This window comes from Mustela nivalis (genome assembly GCF_964662115.1).
Source record: "Mustela nivalis genome assembly, chromosome: 14".
Taxonomy (NCBI): Eukaryota; Metazoa; Chordata; class Mammalia; order Carnivora; family Mustelidae; genus Mustela; species Mustela nivalis.
This window is the reverse complement of record NC_139033.1, coordinates 80900574-80919451: the sequence shown is the minus strand read 5'-3', so window position 1 is coordinate 80919451 and position 18878 is coordinate 80900574. Positions and strand designations below refer to the sequence as shown.

Genomic DNA, 18878 nt, shown 5'->3' with positions numbered 1-18878 from the left:
TAACAGAACGCTTTGCGTTGGATCTGTATCAACTAACAAAAACTCGATTTGTCCTTCTGTCAACTATATTAATTACCTTAACAAGTTTGTACATCCCATTTCTATACATTTTTCTTCTGGAATTTTTACATGATTACGCAATGGCGGTGTTTCCAGGGAAGCAGAGTGAGCGGGTGCAGCCGCAAGGCCCTGCCCGGAAGTGTGAGCACCACACCGCAGCCCTAGGCGTGCAGACCTCAGGCGGTTCGCCGCCACAAACCTGCAGGTGCCAGGAGCACGGTCATCTTGTAGCCCCACCCCCACCCCTCTGCTCAGCTCCCCGTGGGCTTGTCTCTGAGCGGTGGAATCAGTTTATCGAAACAAATTCCAACTGGAATGTTCGTGAAGAAACTGCACAGGAGGAAACCAATGGCAAGAAGGCACAGGTCCGTGGAGGGATGAAAAGCATGGGGCAAGGGCTCTGATGAGGTACCTGGCCCTGTGGGTCCTCTTGGCCCCATAGACATCCCCAAAGTGCCCAAGCCCATCTTGGGAGAAGTGCAAACAAGAAGCGCGGCACGAGGCAGGAATCACCTCCTCCCACTCTCAGGCAGGCTCAGGTAGCTCCTAGAAGGTGCTGGTGAACTGAACAGAGCTGGGAAAATGGCCTATAAGCCGTGCTCCCCAAGGCAGACACCGGTCAAGGACTTATCTACCGCAGTCTCTGTCACTGCAAAGGTGCTGCCTGGCATTCTTACCAGGTGAACACACCAGATCATCAGCTCTGTTGCCCCAAACAGCAGCAGCCCTGAGAAGCAGAACAGTAGTGCACTTTGAGCCAGTGCTGTTCCCTGTGGAGGCATGGGACTTCTAGTAGAGGCAAGTGGGCGGGCTCAGGAGGATCCCTCCCAAGACCTCACTCTTGGCCTTGGAGCCAAAACCCATGCTGCCAGGACTCTGGAGTATAACCCACTCCCTGGTCCCAGGCTTCAGCTGCCAGCCCCAGGAGATGTCTTCTGACCCTCTCTAAGCAGAAAGAATAGACAAGAAAGAAGGAAATGGCTGTAAGTCAGAAATGCCAAGTGTGGCCACAGGGAAAGTCAGCATGTTAAGCCCACTCCTGCCTTGGAGGCAAAGAAGTCACAGAAGGTAATCCCCAGCCAAGCAGGGGCCGGGCGGGCTTGCAGAGTTAGTCAGCACTTCCCTCCTAGCCCTATGCAGGGATGCACATGGGCGTGCGAAGAGGAGTGGAGTTCGTGGCCCTCTGCAGGAGGGGGCTGCTCCTCTGACCCAACTGTCCCTCCTCACTGCCCAGGCCGGTGCAGGGGGTGGGGTGGAGCCCTGCAGAGGACAGCATAAGCCAGGCCCGCCCCGGGGGCAATTTGTAGGACAAGCGGCAGCGGTAGGGGGGCAGCAGGAGGCCCTGGGGGGGGACACTGAGGCTGCAGAAGGCAGCGTGCATACAGGCTCCCAGGGGGCTCGTGGTTGACGATAAACTGACGATAAACTAAATCCTGAATGGGGCATGATTCACGGCCTGGAAGGCGTGACTGGCAGGGCGTGGTTGGCGTGCGCTGGGCCTTACCTGCCACAGCTCCAGGCACATGGGCATGCCTGGCTTGGCATCTGCCTCCGGCTTCAGGGTGCACACTGACGTCTTGGATGGCATCTCCAGAATCTGAACCTGACGGTAAGAAAACAAGTTGATTTGGGCAGGCGCCAAGTCGAGCCTGTGCTATACAAACAAGAGACTTTTAAGGCGATTAGCCAAGGCTGCTGCGAGTTTCTGTCTGCTCCCCAGAGGAACCTGGGAGCCGAGCCTTCTAATTAGGCCACATAGGCTCGTGGGTTCAGGCACTGCCGGGTGTTGTGAAACTCACACGTCATTCCTGAGTGACCGGCATGTCCCTCTCACCAGCATCACCACCTCTGGCCTTTCCTGATTTTTACCTCTTCACTGAGTAGGGGGCTTGCTGGGCACTGACTCAGTTTACCCATCCTCCTGATCTCTGCCTCATTCTCTTTCCTGATGTGGGCTTTCATGTGAACAACTCTGAACTATCTCAGGTGCATCAGATGGTTTACAGAAGTGCACGTGGGGGCGGGCACCATGGTGGCTCAGTCGGTTATATAAGCATCTGCCTTCAGCTCAGGTCATGATTCCAGGGTCCTAAGATCAAGTCCCACATCGTGATCCCTGCTCAGCAGGGAGCCTGCTTCTCCCTCTCCCTCTGCCTGCCACTCCCCCTGATGTGCTCTTTCTCTCACTGACAAATGAATGAATAATCTTAAAAAGAAAAAAAAAGAAAGAAAGAAAGAAAAGAAAATGCACAAGGGACCACTGGGAATCACCAGCAAGTCTAGGAAATGAACATGGTATGCACCAAAGGGAACTGTGTTTGGGGCCTGGCTGGTCCTGACACCCCACACCTCTATACTGGGTATCACAGTGGTGTTTTGTGTCACCTGAATGCAGGGGCAGGCCCTCCTGCGTCCGGGCTGGAAGATGTGCCTTTCTGGTCCACACAACCAGGTCACATTCAGGCCTGTCCATCTGAGCTGGGCCAAGCTCTGCCCCACACCATCTGCAGTGGATAGCTGCAGCCACAAGGAACAGGCTTGGGCCCTAGAGCACTGCCCTCCCTAGAAACTGTTCCCCCAGCCATCTGCATCCCTACTGCCTCATCTCCAGCAAGCAGGGACAAGGGCGCCCCCTCCTGTGGTGCTTGGAGGTAGAGGGGATTCCATGTGAAGCAGGTCTGCCACTCCATGATGGGGAGGCTTGAAAAGCCCTCGGGCCAGCTTGATGCCAATGAGAGGGGCTGTGCTGACAGCGTGCAGCCACTATGAAGCCACATCGTCCCTCGCCAACAAGAGGACATCTTCTGGTTTGCAGATAAAGGGTCTGGGGTGGGGGTGGGGGGTGTTGAAGGGACAGCTGGCCTGCTGTCTCAGTCACCCAGTAAACTGGAGGCAGGTGGGTGTGAGCTGGGCTGCTCTCACTAACCCACAGGGGAGAACCAGCCCAAGGCCTGAGATTAAGTCCTGAGTCCTCTCACGATCTGCTACCTGCACGCTGGGTCTGTCCGAAGGCACGCTGCAGGCAGGGTAGAAAGCCAGTGGCATGGTGGCCCGGGCCTCCCAGCTGCAGGCCTGCATGGGGGCAGCACACCCACAGGCTGAGGTTGTGGGGACCTTCTGGTCAGGGCTCATACCAGAGGCCCACACAGTGCCTTCAGGGAAAGGCTTGCTGCAGAGTACGAACACGTCCCCACAAAGAGGCACACACCTACGTATGCACACGCATACAGGCTCCCCCAGTGTCTGTGGGGCCTGCAGATCAGTGTCCATACCAGCCCCCGCAGCCCTTACTGGCCACCAAGGAGACAGAAAAGACCCTCAGTGATGTGAGCGGTTGTTACTGTCGTCAAGTAAGAGGCTGCTAGAAGGAGCCCCTGGAACAGCAAAGATGCTCAAGGAGGAGCTCTAGCAAAATAAAAAGACATGCAAGAAAAGTCACATGGCAACCAAGACACAGCGGAACCTAAGGATGTCCCAGAAGTCAGGTGAAAACCCAGGAAAAGGGGAGTGGGCTTTCGGAGCCTCTGTGTCCTTGGCAGTGAATACCAGCAACTCAATTTCAGGCTTACTGTTTTGAGAATCAGCTGTAGACACTGTGGGAAGCCTGTGGGCCCCAGCCAGGGCGTGCTCACCGAGGAGGCCAGATGCTCCATAGAACAGAGAAAGAACTGCTCCTCTGGGTCGGGACACCTGCGCACCCAGCCCTGTGCACATGCAAAGCAGCAAAGCTGCTAGCAGTGTGAGGGCAGAGGGAGAGGGAGAAACAAGCTCCCTGCTGAGCGTGGAGCCTCCTTAAGATTCTCTCTCTCAGAGCCAGTTAAGCATCTGCCTTTAGCTCAGGTCATCATCCTAGGGTCCTGAGATCAAGTCCAACATCGGGCTCCCTGTTCAGACGAGAGCTTGCTTCTCCTTCTCCCTCTGCCTGCTGCTCTCCTTGCTTGTGTGATCTTTCTATCAGTGAATAAATAAAATCCTTTAAAAAAGTTTAAAGAAATATGGGTGCCTGGGTGGCTCAGTTTGTTAAGCGTCTGCCTTTGGCTTGGATCATGATCTCGGGGTCCTGGGATTGAGTCCCACATGGGGCTCCCTGCTCAGTGGACAGCCTGCTTCTCTCTCTCCCTCTGCCTCTGCCCATGACTCATGCTCTCTCTCTCTCAAATAAATAAATAAATAAAATCCTTTAAAAATTTAAATAAAAAAATAAAAAGATTCTCTCTCTTTCTTTCCCTCTGCCCCTCTGCCCCCTAAAAAAAAAAAAATTTTTTTTTTAAAGTATATTTTTTAAAAAAGATATTGACTGGGTAGTTGGGACCTGGGGAGAGAAGCCACCCTGATTGCTTGCATGTGCTCGTGGGGAGACGGACGCCAGAAGAAACAGAAGGCCCTGGACACACAGTGTGCATGGGCCCACACCCTGCATGGCCTGGAACAAGGGCACAGAGGTATGGTGAGGGATGGCCTCTCCCAATCTGTGGGCCAAGGAAGGTCCCTCTGGTGGCAGTGAGGAGGGGTGTGAAGGCAAGGGACTCAGGTAGGGGTGAGTCACCCTGCAAGTCAGCTCAGGGAGTAGAGGGGGAAAACCAGGACAGCCCCGAAGCCTGAGCAAGACACTATGGGAGGAAGAGTGAGTGGCAGTACCCACAGCCACATCCTGGGTGTAGGAGAGCAAGGAGCCCAGGGCTCAAGGACCAGGGCAAGCCCAGGAGCCGCTGTGAGTCCGACAAAGGGCTCTAGGCTCTGGGCTCTGGCAAGGTCCTGGACGCCTGCGCTTGGAGCCTCCTCCAGATACCAGTGTACTTTCCATCTGGCACTCGACTGCAACCTTAGTTTCCAGAAGGTAAAATGTTTGGTTTGGGCAAGCGTGGCCACCCAGACGGCCGAGCAGGGTGGGAGCATGTCCTCCCTGGGCATTGTCTGGGCATAGGCCAGCAATGCCTTTCCAAGCAGATTCCAGCCAGGCAGATTCCAGATGGGAACATGGAAAACAACCATTTTCCCAGGATATCTGAGGTCCTTGGACTTGCTGCTCCTAAAAACCACAGGTGCCACCTGCACTGGCGACTAGGGTGCTAGCAAGCCAGTTAAAAACAACATGAAGCAGCACATGCTGGGTGTCAGGGGCCAGACCCCAGGGGTGGGATGCGCAGCCAGGAAGGCCCAGAGAGGCTGAGAAGCAGAGGGCAGCACAGGGCTGGGCTCAGTGGGGAGGGCTGGGCTCTACGGCATGCAGCGCAGGAGCGAGGCTTGGCGCTGCCTGGCCCCGGCTGTCCGGGAGGAAGCACACCCCTCTCTTTTCACATTCATAAAACTTTTAACAGGTTTTTGGCAAATTGGCAAGAAAAGTGTATGTAGCTCCTAATTGGCGATTTAAACGCAATCATGAACAAATAAATGCCTGTTCCATTCTCATTATTTATTAACTGAATCTGCTTTAAGACAAACGAGTCTTCTTGGGTAGGGGCCAAACCTCACTGCTGTGGGCATGGGGCCCCATGTCCTTGCCCAGCGCCGCCTGCCGCACAGCCCCTTGGGGCCGGCAGGGAACACAGGGAGACATGGCCATGGGCGGCAGACAGGAGGCTCCCTCTCTCTGGATGTGTGTACCCCCGGGCCCTCCCTGCCCCGGGATCAGAGCCTATAGCACCCCACACTCGGCCCAGACCCTGAGCGCCTATGCCCCCAACACTCAACAGGCCTGTCTGATTGCTGCTCCTGGGTTTCTTCTTCAATTTCCCTTCAGCTCCCCAAGTGCTGGCCCCTCCAGCCACACCCTCATCCTCCACCTTACCCTCCACCCTCGCTTTCCACCACCTGTTCCCCTTGGCGGACTCTGCCTCTTCTGCCTCTGGGGGTGTGGACACACTGCCCAGCCTGACCAGATCTCCATCACCAACCACTGCTGGCCACTCTGGCCAGAGCTCCATCTGACAGTCACCTCCGAGGCTCCATCACGCCCACCTGGAGCCCGGTTCTCTGAGTTCCCCTCTCACTTGCACCCTCTGTTCTGCACTTACTACCCCAGTGCCAGCCTCCCCCAACCCTCAGCATTCCAGGTCTGATCAAGGCCTCTCATGCCAGAACTCAGTTCAGCAACCCAAAAGGCTGCCCCTGATGCCCAGACTACCAGAAGGCCACGATTTCTCTCCCACCATCTTTTGCTGGCCTGCCCGAGACTCCCCACCATGCATGCCTGTTCCTAAGTCCTCTGAGGACCTCTCCAGGCAGTCTCTGCCCCTGCACTCCTGATGGTCTCGAGCCCCATGCTGTGCAGTACTGGGTACTGGGGCAGCAGCCAGACCAAGGCCCCTGGAGTTGCAGTCTGGCACTCCATGGGACTCCTGTGGCAGGCACAGAATTCCTCTAATAGGCATTCAGGATGGGGAACCAAGTGCAAGCAGCTTGTGAAGCCAGGTACCAGGCAGGCTGGCACTCACCTCGTCACTACCTCTCCCCGGCATAGCCAGCATCCAGCGCTCCTGAGTCCCAGCGAGGACAGAGCTCCTGCAAAAGCCCATGCTCTCCAGGGCCACGGAGTCCACGACGGTGTTCCTGCCCTCTGCCAGGTCCCACAGGCGCAGCTTCAGGTCCCGGCCCTGACTGCCAAACCAAGAGGAGAAAGGCCATGAGCCTCCAAGGTAAGCAGACCAGGTATCCTACCTAGACCAATGCCAGCATGCTGGGGCCAGCCTGATGCTGACGAAAGGCAGGGGACACCTTCCAGAGAGGGGCCCAGATGGTATGCGTTACCTGGCTGGGGGCACCTCAGCCAAGGAAGGGCTTTGTATCCAAGATGCCTGAGGCCTGACACCTTCATGGGCCATCCCACAGGAGCACCATCAGCCATGTGCCAGTGAGCTTTGCGACACATGCCCCATGACCAGCCTCCCCGGCTCTTCCTGCCATTCCCCGTGCTGCCAAAATGTGAGCTCACCCTCCTCCCTCCCTCTGTGAATTAACTGTGATGGCCCAGCAATCACACCCTCACAAGTTTTCCCAAGTGAATTTAAGACCTGTATTCACACAAAAGCCTGTACACAAACAGCAGCTCTGTTCCTAACTGCCCAAACTCGACGCAACTCTTCAGTACGAGGCTGGGGAACCAACCATGTGCCTCCACACCACAGAATTCCACTCAGTGACAGACAGGGACAAACTGTGACATGTGCTACAACCCACAGGAATATCGGATGCCTTCTGCTATGAGCCAAAAGGCCAGAGCCAAAAAGCCACCTATGGCATGACTCCCCTGCTGGGATGTTTCCAGGACGGCATGACGGCAAGTGGGGGACTGGGGCTCCCGTCTACAGGGGGCAGCACAGAGGCCATGCAGGGTGCTGACAGCCCTATGTGGCCCTGGGCTAGGCGGGAAGGGGGGGGGGGACTGCTGTGATGGTGGCCATCGTCAAGCCCACAGAACAATCCACAAAGAGCAAACGTTAGTGTGTATAAGTTAAGAAAACAATCAGGGTGTTGGGCTCCCAAGATGAACTGCAGACTGTGACAAATGTCTTGCACACTGCACCCAGGAGGAGGGCAGATAGCCGATCTGCAGAGTTCTGGAAAAGTGTGTTCACTCGAGTTAAAAGCAAATACTTTTACAGAGACATCAAACCGGAATGGGGGAATGGGGCCTTCCCAGCCACTGGCAGGGGACTCCCACACCCACCACCTCCTCCATTTACGAGTCGCTATCCTACAGGAAGAATGGGTGTTCCCCTCTCCTTCTGTGCTCTCTGTTTCCATCAGCTTGGATTTGCGTGTTCCTGTATTACTCAGTGGGCTGTCATCTACACTTCCCATTATTTATTTTTGTGCTCAAACCATCCCAGATTGGCCAGCGGGACCCCCTTTGAGCTGGCTCAGAGTCCTTCTGACACATGTCCATCAGCAAGATATTCCAGATCCAGAATCATTTCTCCAAGGAATCCTTGTTCCTTCCAGTGCAGAGAGATATTTGCAAACCAAGGTCTGGGCGCTGGTGTGGTTACTGTTGTGAGGTGCCGCTGCCGCCAGGCTCTCTCAGTCGAGCCAGGAAATACACACACACTCACACACACACCCACCTCTCTCTCATACATGCAAACACTCACACATGCAAACACACTTCACATACCCCCCCTTACCCACACACGCAAACACACATGCAAACATATCTCACACACGCCCCACACCCACACACGCAAACACACACACAAACACACCTCACACACACACGCAAACACATCTCACATACACCCCTCACCCACACCTGCATACACACCTCAGATACAAACATAGCTTACCCACACATGCAAACACACCTCACACACACATGCCTCACCCACACATGCAAAAATACCTCACACACACAGTCACACACAAACATACCTCAAATACACACAAGCACACCTCATGTACACATTCACACTCAAAGACATACTTCACACACACACCTCACTCACACATGGAAACATAGCTCATACATACATAACCCTCTCACACACACAGGCAAACACACTCACACATCAAGTATTTCTGCACCTATCTTTGGGTATATACTCTCAAAACCTCACAAGTTCATGCTGATGCCCCAAGGCTTCTTCCTCCCCTTCCTCCTCCTCAGGTGTGTGACTCCATTCTCTGACTGGGAGAGAGCTGCCTCCCATTTTCCTCAAAATATTCACTGCCACGCTCCACTGACAAACTTGCTTGCATGATGCAGCCAATCTCCCAACCTCCCCAGCTACCTCTGAGACCTTGCCCCCATCACCCTGGTTCTCTGGCCACTGGGCACGCTGCTCCCACACCTCTGCCTCGAAGCCACCCTGCACCATCCACTTCCTCAGCCACCCGTGTCCCTGAACTTGGGAGGGGAAATGAGGAAAGGGAGGATGGAACCACTGGCTATCCATATAGAAACAAAGAACGCATACCTCACCAACAGCCAATTCCAGCTGCGGTGTGGGCCAAAAAGGAACAGGAGGGAAGCTCCTGAGAGATCAGGTCTTCATGACCTGTTGCTGGGACTCCTTCACATGACACAGAAGCACCAGCCATAAGGGAAAGATGGCAGCTCTGACCCCATTTAAATGGCTAACTTCCACTCATTGACACATCATAGAGTGAGAACTGTAAGTCACTTTGTGGGAGCAGCACCTGGTGATATAAATATCAGCCACATCTAGAATATTAAAAAACCTCCTATAACTCAATGAGAACAGGTAGTCAGTCTGCTAGAGAAATGCGGATTGAAGGGAGACTCTATCCCAGTGGCTAACGACTGCAGAAGAGGGCTGGCTCATTAAGTGGTCAGGAAAATGCAAATGAGGCTGTACCCAGAAAGCAGCGCAGAGGTGGGGGCGCTTGCACTGGGGGCAGCCTGGCACCTTCTGAGCCACCCAGTACATGCACACCCTGTGGCCAATGCCCCACCTCTGGGTCCAGGGTCCATTCTGCAGACACGCATGCACCGGGTGCCCGGAGACCCAGACTGGGGTCTTAATCCTTAAGCTTCTCATCCCCAAGTGGATGATCCAGATCTCCACTGACAGTAGAATGAGCATTCACACATATCCAGTGGAACACCGCACAGGAAAATCCCACACAGAGCCCTACAGCTACACGCACCCACCGTGGAGCTCACAAAGTAGAGCTGAGCGGAAGCAGTCCCATACAAAGGAAGCTGTTCTGCATGATGCCATTTTTGTAAGTAAGAAAAAAAAACCAGACCTAACAAGTCTATGGTTTTTGGACATGCTTGTTCCCAATGGTAAGGCAAGAAAGAGGGCAAGGGGGCTGCCTCCTGAGGATGAGAACGGAGCCCGCGTCAGGGCTCTGCCTCTGACTTCAGTGGTTACCCAGGTGTCCACTCCGTGATAGTACAACAGTCTGCAAACTTGTTCTGTGCACTCTTCTGCAAGGGTGCTACGGTAGCCATAGAAGAGGGAGGAAACACACCCACCCAGGTGGCTGTCACTGGGCACAGGTGTGCCCTCAAGCCCCCAGCTTTCTGTCTTCCAGCCTCCCCTTGACATGAAAGCGTACCTTCCTTTCTCAAGAGCCACTTTGGAGAGACTTGGCTTCCAAACACAGCTGGGCGCCCAGCGTCTAGTGCAACGTAAACGCACCTGGGCATTCCAAGAACGTGCACGGTCTGCGCTGCAGACCTCCCGACCCACAGGCCCCTGCCTGGAGCACGACTACTGCTGTGCTGTCCGGCTTGGAAAGGGGAAGGATCGACCGTCCGACATTCACTCACAGGCTGCCCTTGCCGCTTGCCTCCCCACACAATGTCAAGCCAGCTTTCTTTCTTTCTTTTTAATATTTTATTTATTTATTTGACAGAGAGAGAGAGATCACAAGTAGGCAGAGGCAGACAAAGAGAGAGGGGGAAGCAGGCTCCCTGCAGAGCAGAGAGCCCGACTCGGGGCTCGATTCCAGGACCCTGAGATCCTGACCTGAACCGAAGGCAGAGGCTTTAACCCACTGAGCCACCCAGGTGCCCCTCAGGCCAGCTTTCTGAGGGTCGGACCCCAGGGCTGGGGGTTCCCTGAGAACAGCCCAAGGCATCCGGGCCTTGGAGGAGCAGGAGGCGCCAAGGGTCCTAAAGCCTTGGCTGAAAACACAGGAGGAATGTTTACAAACAGCAGCATCCAGCACAAGAGCTTTAGTGTGGTATTTGGATGCAGTGTCTATTCTAAGCATCAGGGAAGGTCTACAACCATACGGAGGGCCTGTCACACCAACCGGGGGAGAAGAGGACCAGCGTGTGGCTCTGCAGGCACACGCGTCCAAGGCCACCAGCCTCCTGGATACCTCTGGTTCTTCGATCACCTGCGAGCCACCTATAGGGGCGTAGAAGCAGCATGTCTGGCACAAAAGTGCTTCGCAAAACGGTGTGTCCCTGACAGGCCTTGTCCTCTGGGGACTGGGAACCATTGCGCCTAGATGCCCAGGACCCGAGTCCCTAGCAGGAAGGCAGACCTGCCCTGGAGGGCATTCAGGAAAGTTTCACTTAAACTTAGACATAAGCTCATTCTCTCTCCCACCAGCCCCTTCTTGCTACCTCCTGGCCCACCTCTCACCTGGAGTCTCCAGCCCGGCACCTCTTCAAGGCCGTGGTGGCAGTGCCAGAACACGGCCCCTCTGGGCTCTGCAGCCCAGTCTCCAGCTTCTCACAGCTGGGCCCACCACAGCTTCCTCTGTCAGGAGTGCCACATGCCCACCCTGCTCTCCTTGTCACCAGTCAGCCCAAATGCCATGGACCTGGGCGCCCCTGTGGCACTCCCAGTGCCCAGAGAGGGTGGCTGCTCTCAGGGCTGCACAACCCCAATCAGTGGGCGGGCTTTAGACACAAGTTCTGCACCACTGCGTGGAAAGGGGACCATTCATCAGAGGTGTGGTGACACCAGATCCCTGGGGTCCACAGGAGGGAAGCTGAAGCTCCTCTAAGAAGAACCCTGGAGCTCAGCCATGAACCCCTAGCTCTTGCCACTGGAGACCCCTGGCAGACCAGGGAGGCCTCTGCTCAGGCCACTGCAGAGTTGTGTTTTTTTTTTTTTTTTTTAAGATTTTATTTATTTATTTGACAGAGAAAGATCACAAGTAGGCAGAGAGGCAGGCAGAGAGAGAGAGGAGGAAGCAGGCTCCCTGCTGAGCAGGGAGCCCGATGCAGGACTCGATCCCAGGACCCTGAGATCATGACCTGAGCCAAAGGCAGCGGCTTAACACACTGAGCCACCCAGGTGCCCCTACAGAGTTGTTTTGTATGTCCATCAGGCTCGTCTCAGTAGGCATCTGCCTGGACAGAGCAGTGGTCACAAAGACCGCAGCGACGGGCACCCAGTGGACCTGGACACTGCCTCCGGATGGGCCAAGGGCAGAGATCACACTGCTCTGCCATGGGGAGGGGCTGCCCTGGCAGCTGGGAGAGACCCCGAGAGCCTCCATGGCAAGTTCATGGCCCCTGCTGAGGGCCACAGCTTGACTCCTTTGGGACTATACTAGCTGCCATTAAGACCCACCTGAGCAGCTGATGCCCTTGGGGCAGTGTCTGCAGCCAGGTCACACACTGGCCCCCGTGGCCATCCAGGGTTGCAACTGCCCTCCGCGTCTGCAGGCTCCAAATGTGCACCAGCCCACTCAGGGACCTGTTGTGACAAGCGCAAAAGCACAGGCTCAGGGAGAGGGATCGGAGGACAGTCCCAGCATGCTCTGTGGGGCTGGCAGAGAAACCACCCAGCTGGTAGACCAGGCATTTCAGTCGGAGCTTTCAGTTTAGAGGACGGCTGGACGTGTGAACTAAGGGTAAAAGTGGCACATGGTCCTTTACTAGGGATGGCAGGCAGAGAGCCCTCAGGAGCTTCAGAGGGCACCCGCAGCAGAGTCCACTCCTCTGGAGAGGCATAGGGAGCCTGTCACTGAGCTCCCCAAATAAGCCCTTGGCTCACTGGTAGCCCACTGCCCCTAAATTCATCATGGGCTAACCCCTGGGGTTGGGTTGGGGCCGCAGCTACTCACCCTGAGAGGAGGAGTGGGCATCCCTGTTCTTGGGCTCCTCCGAAGAAATGCAGCGCATGCACCGCCGACTGGGTACCGCGGAGGACAAACTGGGGGTCCGGCGGTGGGAGTGGGGAGGCTGCCATACTGGCTGGGGGTGCAGGCACCTGGGGACCAAGGAAAGGTATAAGTGACCCACCTGTCATCCTTCAGGAAGGCAGTAGGAGCCTCCCTGGATGCTGCCCAGCCCCTTCAGCCTGTCTTCCCTCCCACCTATTGGCCTCTACACCCAAATGGCATCACTGTGGCCCTAACCTGCACCATCTCTGGGGGGGGGCACAGTGGCGCCCGCACCCTTCTGAGGTCACTCGCACCCTCAGCACCCCGCATAGAGCCTGCCTCTGGCCTCCAAGGCCTGCTGTTCACCCACCCTATACCCTCTGAGTCCCTGAATCCCATTGGCCATGGTAGCGGAAGGAGTGACTCCTCCTCCCTCAGGCTGGCTTCTCCACTCCTGGGCTGTCCACACACCTGGAGGTATCTGTCCTGCCTCTGAGCCTGGCTGAGTACTGCAAATTCAGCCTCCCTCCTCCCTTATGAGGCCCCTCTCCTCTCCTCCCTACAGTGGAGCAATGACATGGCTGGACATGCTGTCCACTCTGGCTCCACAGCAAGCTCAGGGAACAGGGGCCACACTGGCCTGCTCCCCCCAGACCACAGGCCTGACCACTGGCATCAGGCACACAGCAGCTCCTCAGCATGTGCATATTGAAGGGATGAACCGAGGGACAGACAACAGGTATGTGGGAGCCCTGGGGGAGCGAGCAGGACCCAAAGATAGAGAGGAAACTCTCTCACATGTGCCGCAGACCCTGCCTGCTGGGTCCTGAGGGCCTATACGTCCACCCTCAGGGAAAGCAGCACCATTCACTGCTGGAGAAAAGGAGGCAGGGAATGGTCTGGTGAGCTACCCCAGGCCCCTCAGATTCAGGTCTGAAGTTTGCACGCTGCCACCAAGAGGTAGAGCGGCCAGTGCACTGGTGTGTGGGGAAGGAGTAGGGACTGAGTTACCATGTCACTCCCCAGGAGGACTGATATGACAGATAAGTGACCCTTCCTCAAATCACTGGTCCCATGGGGACCACCCTCCTGAAAGGAGAAGCCTCCCAGGGTTACCACTGAGCCCACCCCAGCAATGGTGCAGGGGGCGTTGCCGGACCAGAAGTGACCTGCTCCAATGACCAAGGGGCACATCTGTCAACCTGCAGGTCTCAGGCCAGGCTGAGGGTACAGAGGGAAAGGCCAGGAGCAGACTCCTGGGAGGCTACAGCAACTTCATCAGGGGGCCTCTCCTGCTGGGATCTGAAACGCTTTCCCACCTGTCCTTCTCCAGCCTGGACACAGACCAGGGAGGAGGCTACCTGGCCACTGAGGGAGCCACAGCCACCAGGGGAACTGGGCAGAGCAAAGAACAGGGGCAGAGAAGATAGCATTCCTCCAGGAGGGAGCCTTTGCCAATGCCAGAGGCTGGAGGGGGTTCCAGGCCAAAGACAGAGGCTCACGTGGGATGGGGGCTGAGCCAGAGGACAAGCAAACACGCAGTCGCAGAGGAAGGAGGGGCGTGAGTTTCTCCAGCTGGAGACTGGTCCAGGCACCACTCAGCCACACCCTCACCGGGAAGCCCTGTACCTCCCCCTCAGTGAAACCATCCCAGACACTTTCCTTCTCTCTCTCCCTCTCTCTCTCTCTCTCTCTCCAGAATAGAGCCCGGGGTAGCTTCACTAGAGTGCAAGGTTCAAACACCTGAGAAATGCCACTATCAAGGCAGCTGGGGCCTTGGAGGCCAGGGGGCTCTGAGTCACCAGACAGGAGGGGAGTGGGGGGCAGGTAGTGACCTGAGACTCCAGAGACCACCGGAGCCAGGGAAACGCTGCAGAGACTTGGTGGAAAGCCACTACCAGCATCAGGCCAGCTGAGGCCTGGTCCACATGAGGGCTGGAAGTAGGGTTGGGGCTGATCCTAAAGACCAAGAGCTGACATGGCAGGGCTGGGGACAGGAAGGGGCAGATGCTCACCCTTAATGGGGAGAGACCATAGGCAGCCGCTCCACTGCTTGATCCCGCCTCTGTCAAAGAGAAGGAAGGGGTCCCTGAGAATGGACCTTACAAATGGCCAAGTCCCTGTTTCTTTCTTTCTTTTTTAGGGTTTTTGCTCTGAAAGCCTCTCTCAGCTTTAGCTAAAAACCAACTGACTCTTCCCTAACGCAAGGACGGCCTCCTGTGGGCAGAGACCTGACCCCACATCGCTCCATGACCTATGGCCCCTGCTCCATGCCTGGGACTGGTGAGCTCCCAGGAGACACTACATGCACACACGCAGCATTCATGCACACGTATGTGCACACGGACAAAGGGCACACACCCACATGTGTACACACGCATGCACATGCCTGCACACACTCACACACATGCACAGGCAGCACGGGGGGGGGGGGGGCCTTGGGCGGCGCCAGCCAAAGCGCAGCCCACACTTGCCACCTGCCTGCGGCCTGATGGGAGTTTCCAGAACCTCACCAGCACAAGGCTCTGTCTGAGGTGATGAAATCAAGTTCTCCTCTATTGTTTCCCCAGAACTGCGGGGAACAAACCCGTCACGTTGTTACAACAACCAAACTGTTCAGGCCAAAATGATGCATCGGCAATTAAGGGCTCCATCATTTCAAGCAATTAAAATAAACGCTTTATTTGAAAACTAATTAATTCGAGCTACATATTTTTCCCATGACAATATCCTATGATTACTTGATTTATGACATCTAATTATTCTTTATTAATCTAATTGAGAATAATCGCGTTATCCTATCTCCCCTGGCAGTGAGCCGCCTGGAGCGGAGGCCGCAGCCCCTTGTGCAACACCGGTGCACGGTACCAGCCGCCCGCCACTGCCTCGTTCCCCTGTTCTGTCACTCGTCTTTTCCTCCCAGAGGGCAAAGGAACATGAAACTTAATCCACCGAGTACAACTTTGGATTCTGCCTGTTCTTCAAGATGTCAAAGAGAGACACATTCTTTTCAAAATTAAAAAGAAAGACAACCTGACAAAATTTGCGCAACTCTGACAACCTTTCCAACCAATGCTGCGAACCCCGAAAGCCCCTCAGGCCCTGGGCCCATGGATGGAGGATGACAGTGCCCCCCTGCGTCCCACCTCAGAAGCAGCAGCCTGGCAGGCCTCAGGGTCAGCCCCACAGAGAAGGGCCCAGAAGGGAGCCTTCCTCCTGGCACGAGGAGCAGCAGGGAGACAGGGTCCCATGGGGAAAGGCATAGGTGGCTGGGACCAGGCTACACCCGGCACTCACCCTCCCACCAAGCTATGGTGCCTCAGGCAGACACAGAGGCCATGGGACCCAAGAGTGCCCCTCATGGGGAAGGCAAGCAAACAACTAGAGACTGGCAAACACAGAGGAGGCAGGGAGGACCAAGGGAGAAGATGGTACCCAAAGACCATAGCCTGATCCCTGAATTGGCCCTGAGCACCCACCGTGCCCTCGGTCACAGCACCCTTTCCTTTTACTGCAACAGGACCGCTGGTCCTTGAAGAAGCTTGAAATCAACAAGGAGTACTGAGAAGTGAGCCAAAGCAGGGAAGCCACCACCAGAGTCAACCAAGCACTATCCCTGCTGACTCCAGCCCACCAGATCTTGCCTGACTGCCTATGCCTGGGAGAGCAAGGACAAGCCATGTGGGATGCTGCGAGTACCTCAAACAGCACCCCCCCCACCCCCAGCCCTCCATAAGTGGGCCACAGGAGAGCACAGAACGGCTTCCAGAAGCCCCACAAGGCACCTAAGAATTCCATAACCAGCAGAAACTAGGGAGGCACCACTCTGTGACAGGATAGATGCCCACAAAACAACTAAAATAAAAACCCAAACCCAGGGCGCCTGGTTGGCTCAGTGGGTTAAAGCCTCTGCCTTCGGCTCAGGTCATGATCTCAGGGTCCTGGGATGGAGCCCCGCATTGGGCTCTCTGCTCAGCGGGGAGCCTGCTTCCCTGCCCCCTCTGCCTGCCTCTCTGCCTACTTGTGATCTCTGTCAAATAAAGAAAATCTTCTAAAAAATTAAAAAAAAAAAAAAACCTCTTCAGTACATCACTAAGCTATCTAAAAAAAAAAAAAGTTTAGAACTTTCAAAGGCCCAAAGTAAGCAGAAGTCAAACATAGTAAGGTCTACGGAGTCCCCCCCTAATTGGCACCTGCCCTGAGGGCATTTGCTACATTAGTAATCTAGAATTCTGGTTCTAAGGCAAGACCTCCAAGTCCATGAAGACAAAGCTTAGGACCTTCCCAAAGTAGACAATCTCCTAGGAACATCTCCATAATGATGAGACCCCACAGGACTAAATGCTCAGTGTTAAACTGAACCAGAAGTAGACCTACACCAGAGGTGCCAGAATGATGCTTTAGTCCTAATTTACACCACCTGAGGAGGTCTCCAAAACTTCAGTCTGTCTCTCAGAAGGAGCCCACCTTCAGGATGCCTGGGTGGCTCAGTGGGTTAAAGCCTCTGTCTTCGGCTCAGGTCATGGTCCCAGGCTCCTGGGATTGAGCTCCGCATCAGGCTCTCTGCTCGGTGCGGGGCCTGCTTCTCTCTCTCTCTCTCTGCCTGCCTCTCTGCCTACTTGTGTTCTCTCTCTGTCAAATAAATAAGTAAAATCTTTAAAAAAAAAAAAAAAAAGGAGCCCACCTTCAACACAGGCCTGAATGAATTCAGCAATAAAGTCCTATGAAATGCAAGCAATCAGAACTCATAGAAAAGAAAAAGGAAACACAGCACCATGAGTGAGAGCCATGAGAAACAACAAAAGGTAGAACTAGACCCCTAGAGCACAAAGTATCCAGGCATATAGAATAAAGATGTTTAAGGCTCTGAAGAAATAGAAAGAGGGACTAAAATCACAAGTGGAGAGCAAGAGATCACAAAATTCACCACTCAGATTTGAATAAGGATCCAACTGGGTGAAAGGCTGTTGGGAAACAGGAGATTTGCACTGTGCCAAGGTATTACATTACAGATTATTTACTGATCGCAGAAGGAGAATGTTCCTTAACAATGGAGACATCTGGCTGTCACCACCTTCACCATGAGATTGAAGCTGGCACCGCCAATAGTAAACAAACCAGCATCACTTATCTCCTGAGGTGATGCCAGAAAACACAGCACCATCCTCGTACACCTGTGCCAATGACTTGCAGAAAACAGACACATCCAGATTACAGGATATTGGGCAAAGCAGCTAGCTCATACTTATCAAAAAGGTCAAGATCAAGAGAAAAAACAAGAGCAAAAAGCAGGGTGAAGGTTCTAAGTTGAGAGACTGAAAGAGGCATTATGACCAGATATAATACATGAAACTTGACTGGATCAGAAAGGTAAGGAACAACTGGGGAGTTTCTGAATATAGACTGTTGATAATTTGGAATTACTGTGGAGCACCTGGGCCACTCAGTCAGTTGAGCATCTGACTCTTGATTTCAGCTCAGGTCTAATCTCGGCATCAGGGCAGAGTCAGCTTGGAATTCTCTCCCTCTGCCCCTCCTCCCATTCATGCTTACTCTCTCTCTAAATAAAGAAATATAATATATTTTAAAATATGAAATTATTGTTCATTTTCTTGGGCAGGATAATGGCATTTTGCCTAAAAGAATGCCCTTATTCCCAGGCTCCAGTGTTTTAGGGCTGAAACGTCATGATGTCTGCAAACTGTTTTCAAATGTTTCAGAAAAAGAAATTCCGATCCTTATCTACGTACAGACAGGTAAAGCAAATGTGGCAAAATGCGAACAATTAATGAACATAAGTGAAGGGTATGTAAGTATTCACTATACTATACTTGCAACTTTTCTGTAAAATTATAAATTATAAAATTAAAATTATAAAAGCATTCTTAAAATTATAAAAGCATTCTGAGGAAGGAAAGGAAGACAAACCCACACTGGACTCATATCTACAATAAAGAACACACAGATCAATACATAAGAAAGCAAATGCCAAAAAGGAAAATAAGCGAAAGACTTGAACAGATATATCACAAGAAACATAAATGGCTAATAAACATATGAAAAGATGTTTAACCTAATTAATAATCTTGGAAAGCCTGTCAAAACCACAATGTGATATAATTACACTCCTAGCAAATTAGCAAAAGATTAAACAATCTGTCAAATGTTGACTACATTGTGGGACAACTTGAACCCTTTATCTTGCAAGAGAGAACACAATTGAAAGAATCACTTTGGAAAACAGTCTAGGACTAGTCTGCACACCTTATGAGGCAGCAACC

General features: G+C 53.9%; 1 protein-coding gene across 26 annotated transcripts in view; it reads right to left on the bottom strand.

Moving 5' to 3' along the window:
- Window positions 1–18878, bottom strand: part of GNB1L (G protein subunit beta 1 like) — a 70013-nt gene that overhangs the window by 30032 nt on the left and 21103 nt on the right. For 14 of the 26 annotated variants that reach the window (XM_082697514.1, XM_082697535.1, XM_082697536.1 and 11 more), the window contains 4 exons: window positions 12559–12704; window positions 12063–12188; window positions 6495–6657; window positions 1565–1663 (listed from right to left, as the gene is read on the bottom strand). In XM_082697514.1, coding sequence (XP_082553640.1) covers window positions 1565–1663; window positions 6495–6657; window positions 12063–12188; window positions 12559–12683 — 513 coding nt within the window. In that variant the 5' untranslated portion in view covers window positions 12684–12704. Of the gene's footprint in view, window positions 1–1564; window positions 1664–6494; window positions 6658–12062; window positions 12189–12558; window positions 12705–14612; window positions 14663–18878 lie in introns of all 26 variants that reach the window. The other 12 variants (XM_082697539.1, XM_082697515.1, XM_082697529.1 and 9 more) reach the window with 4 other exon arrangements.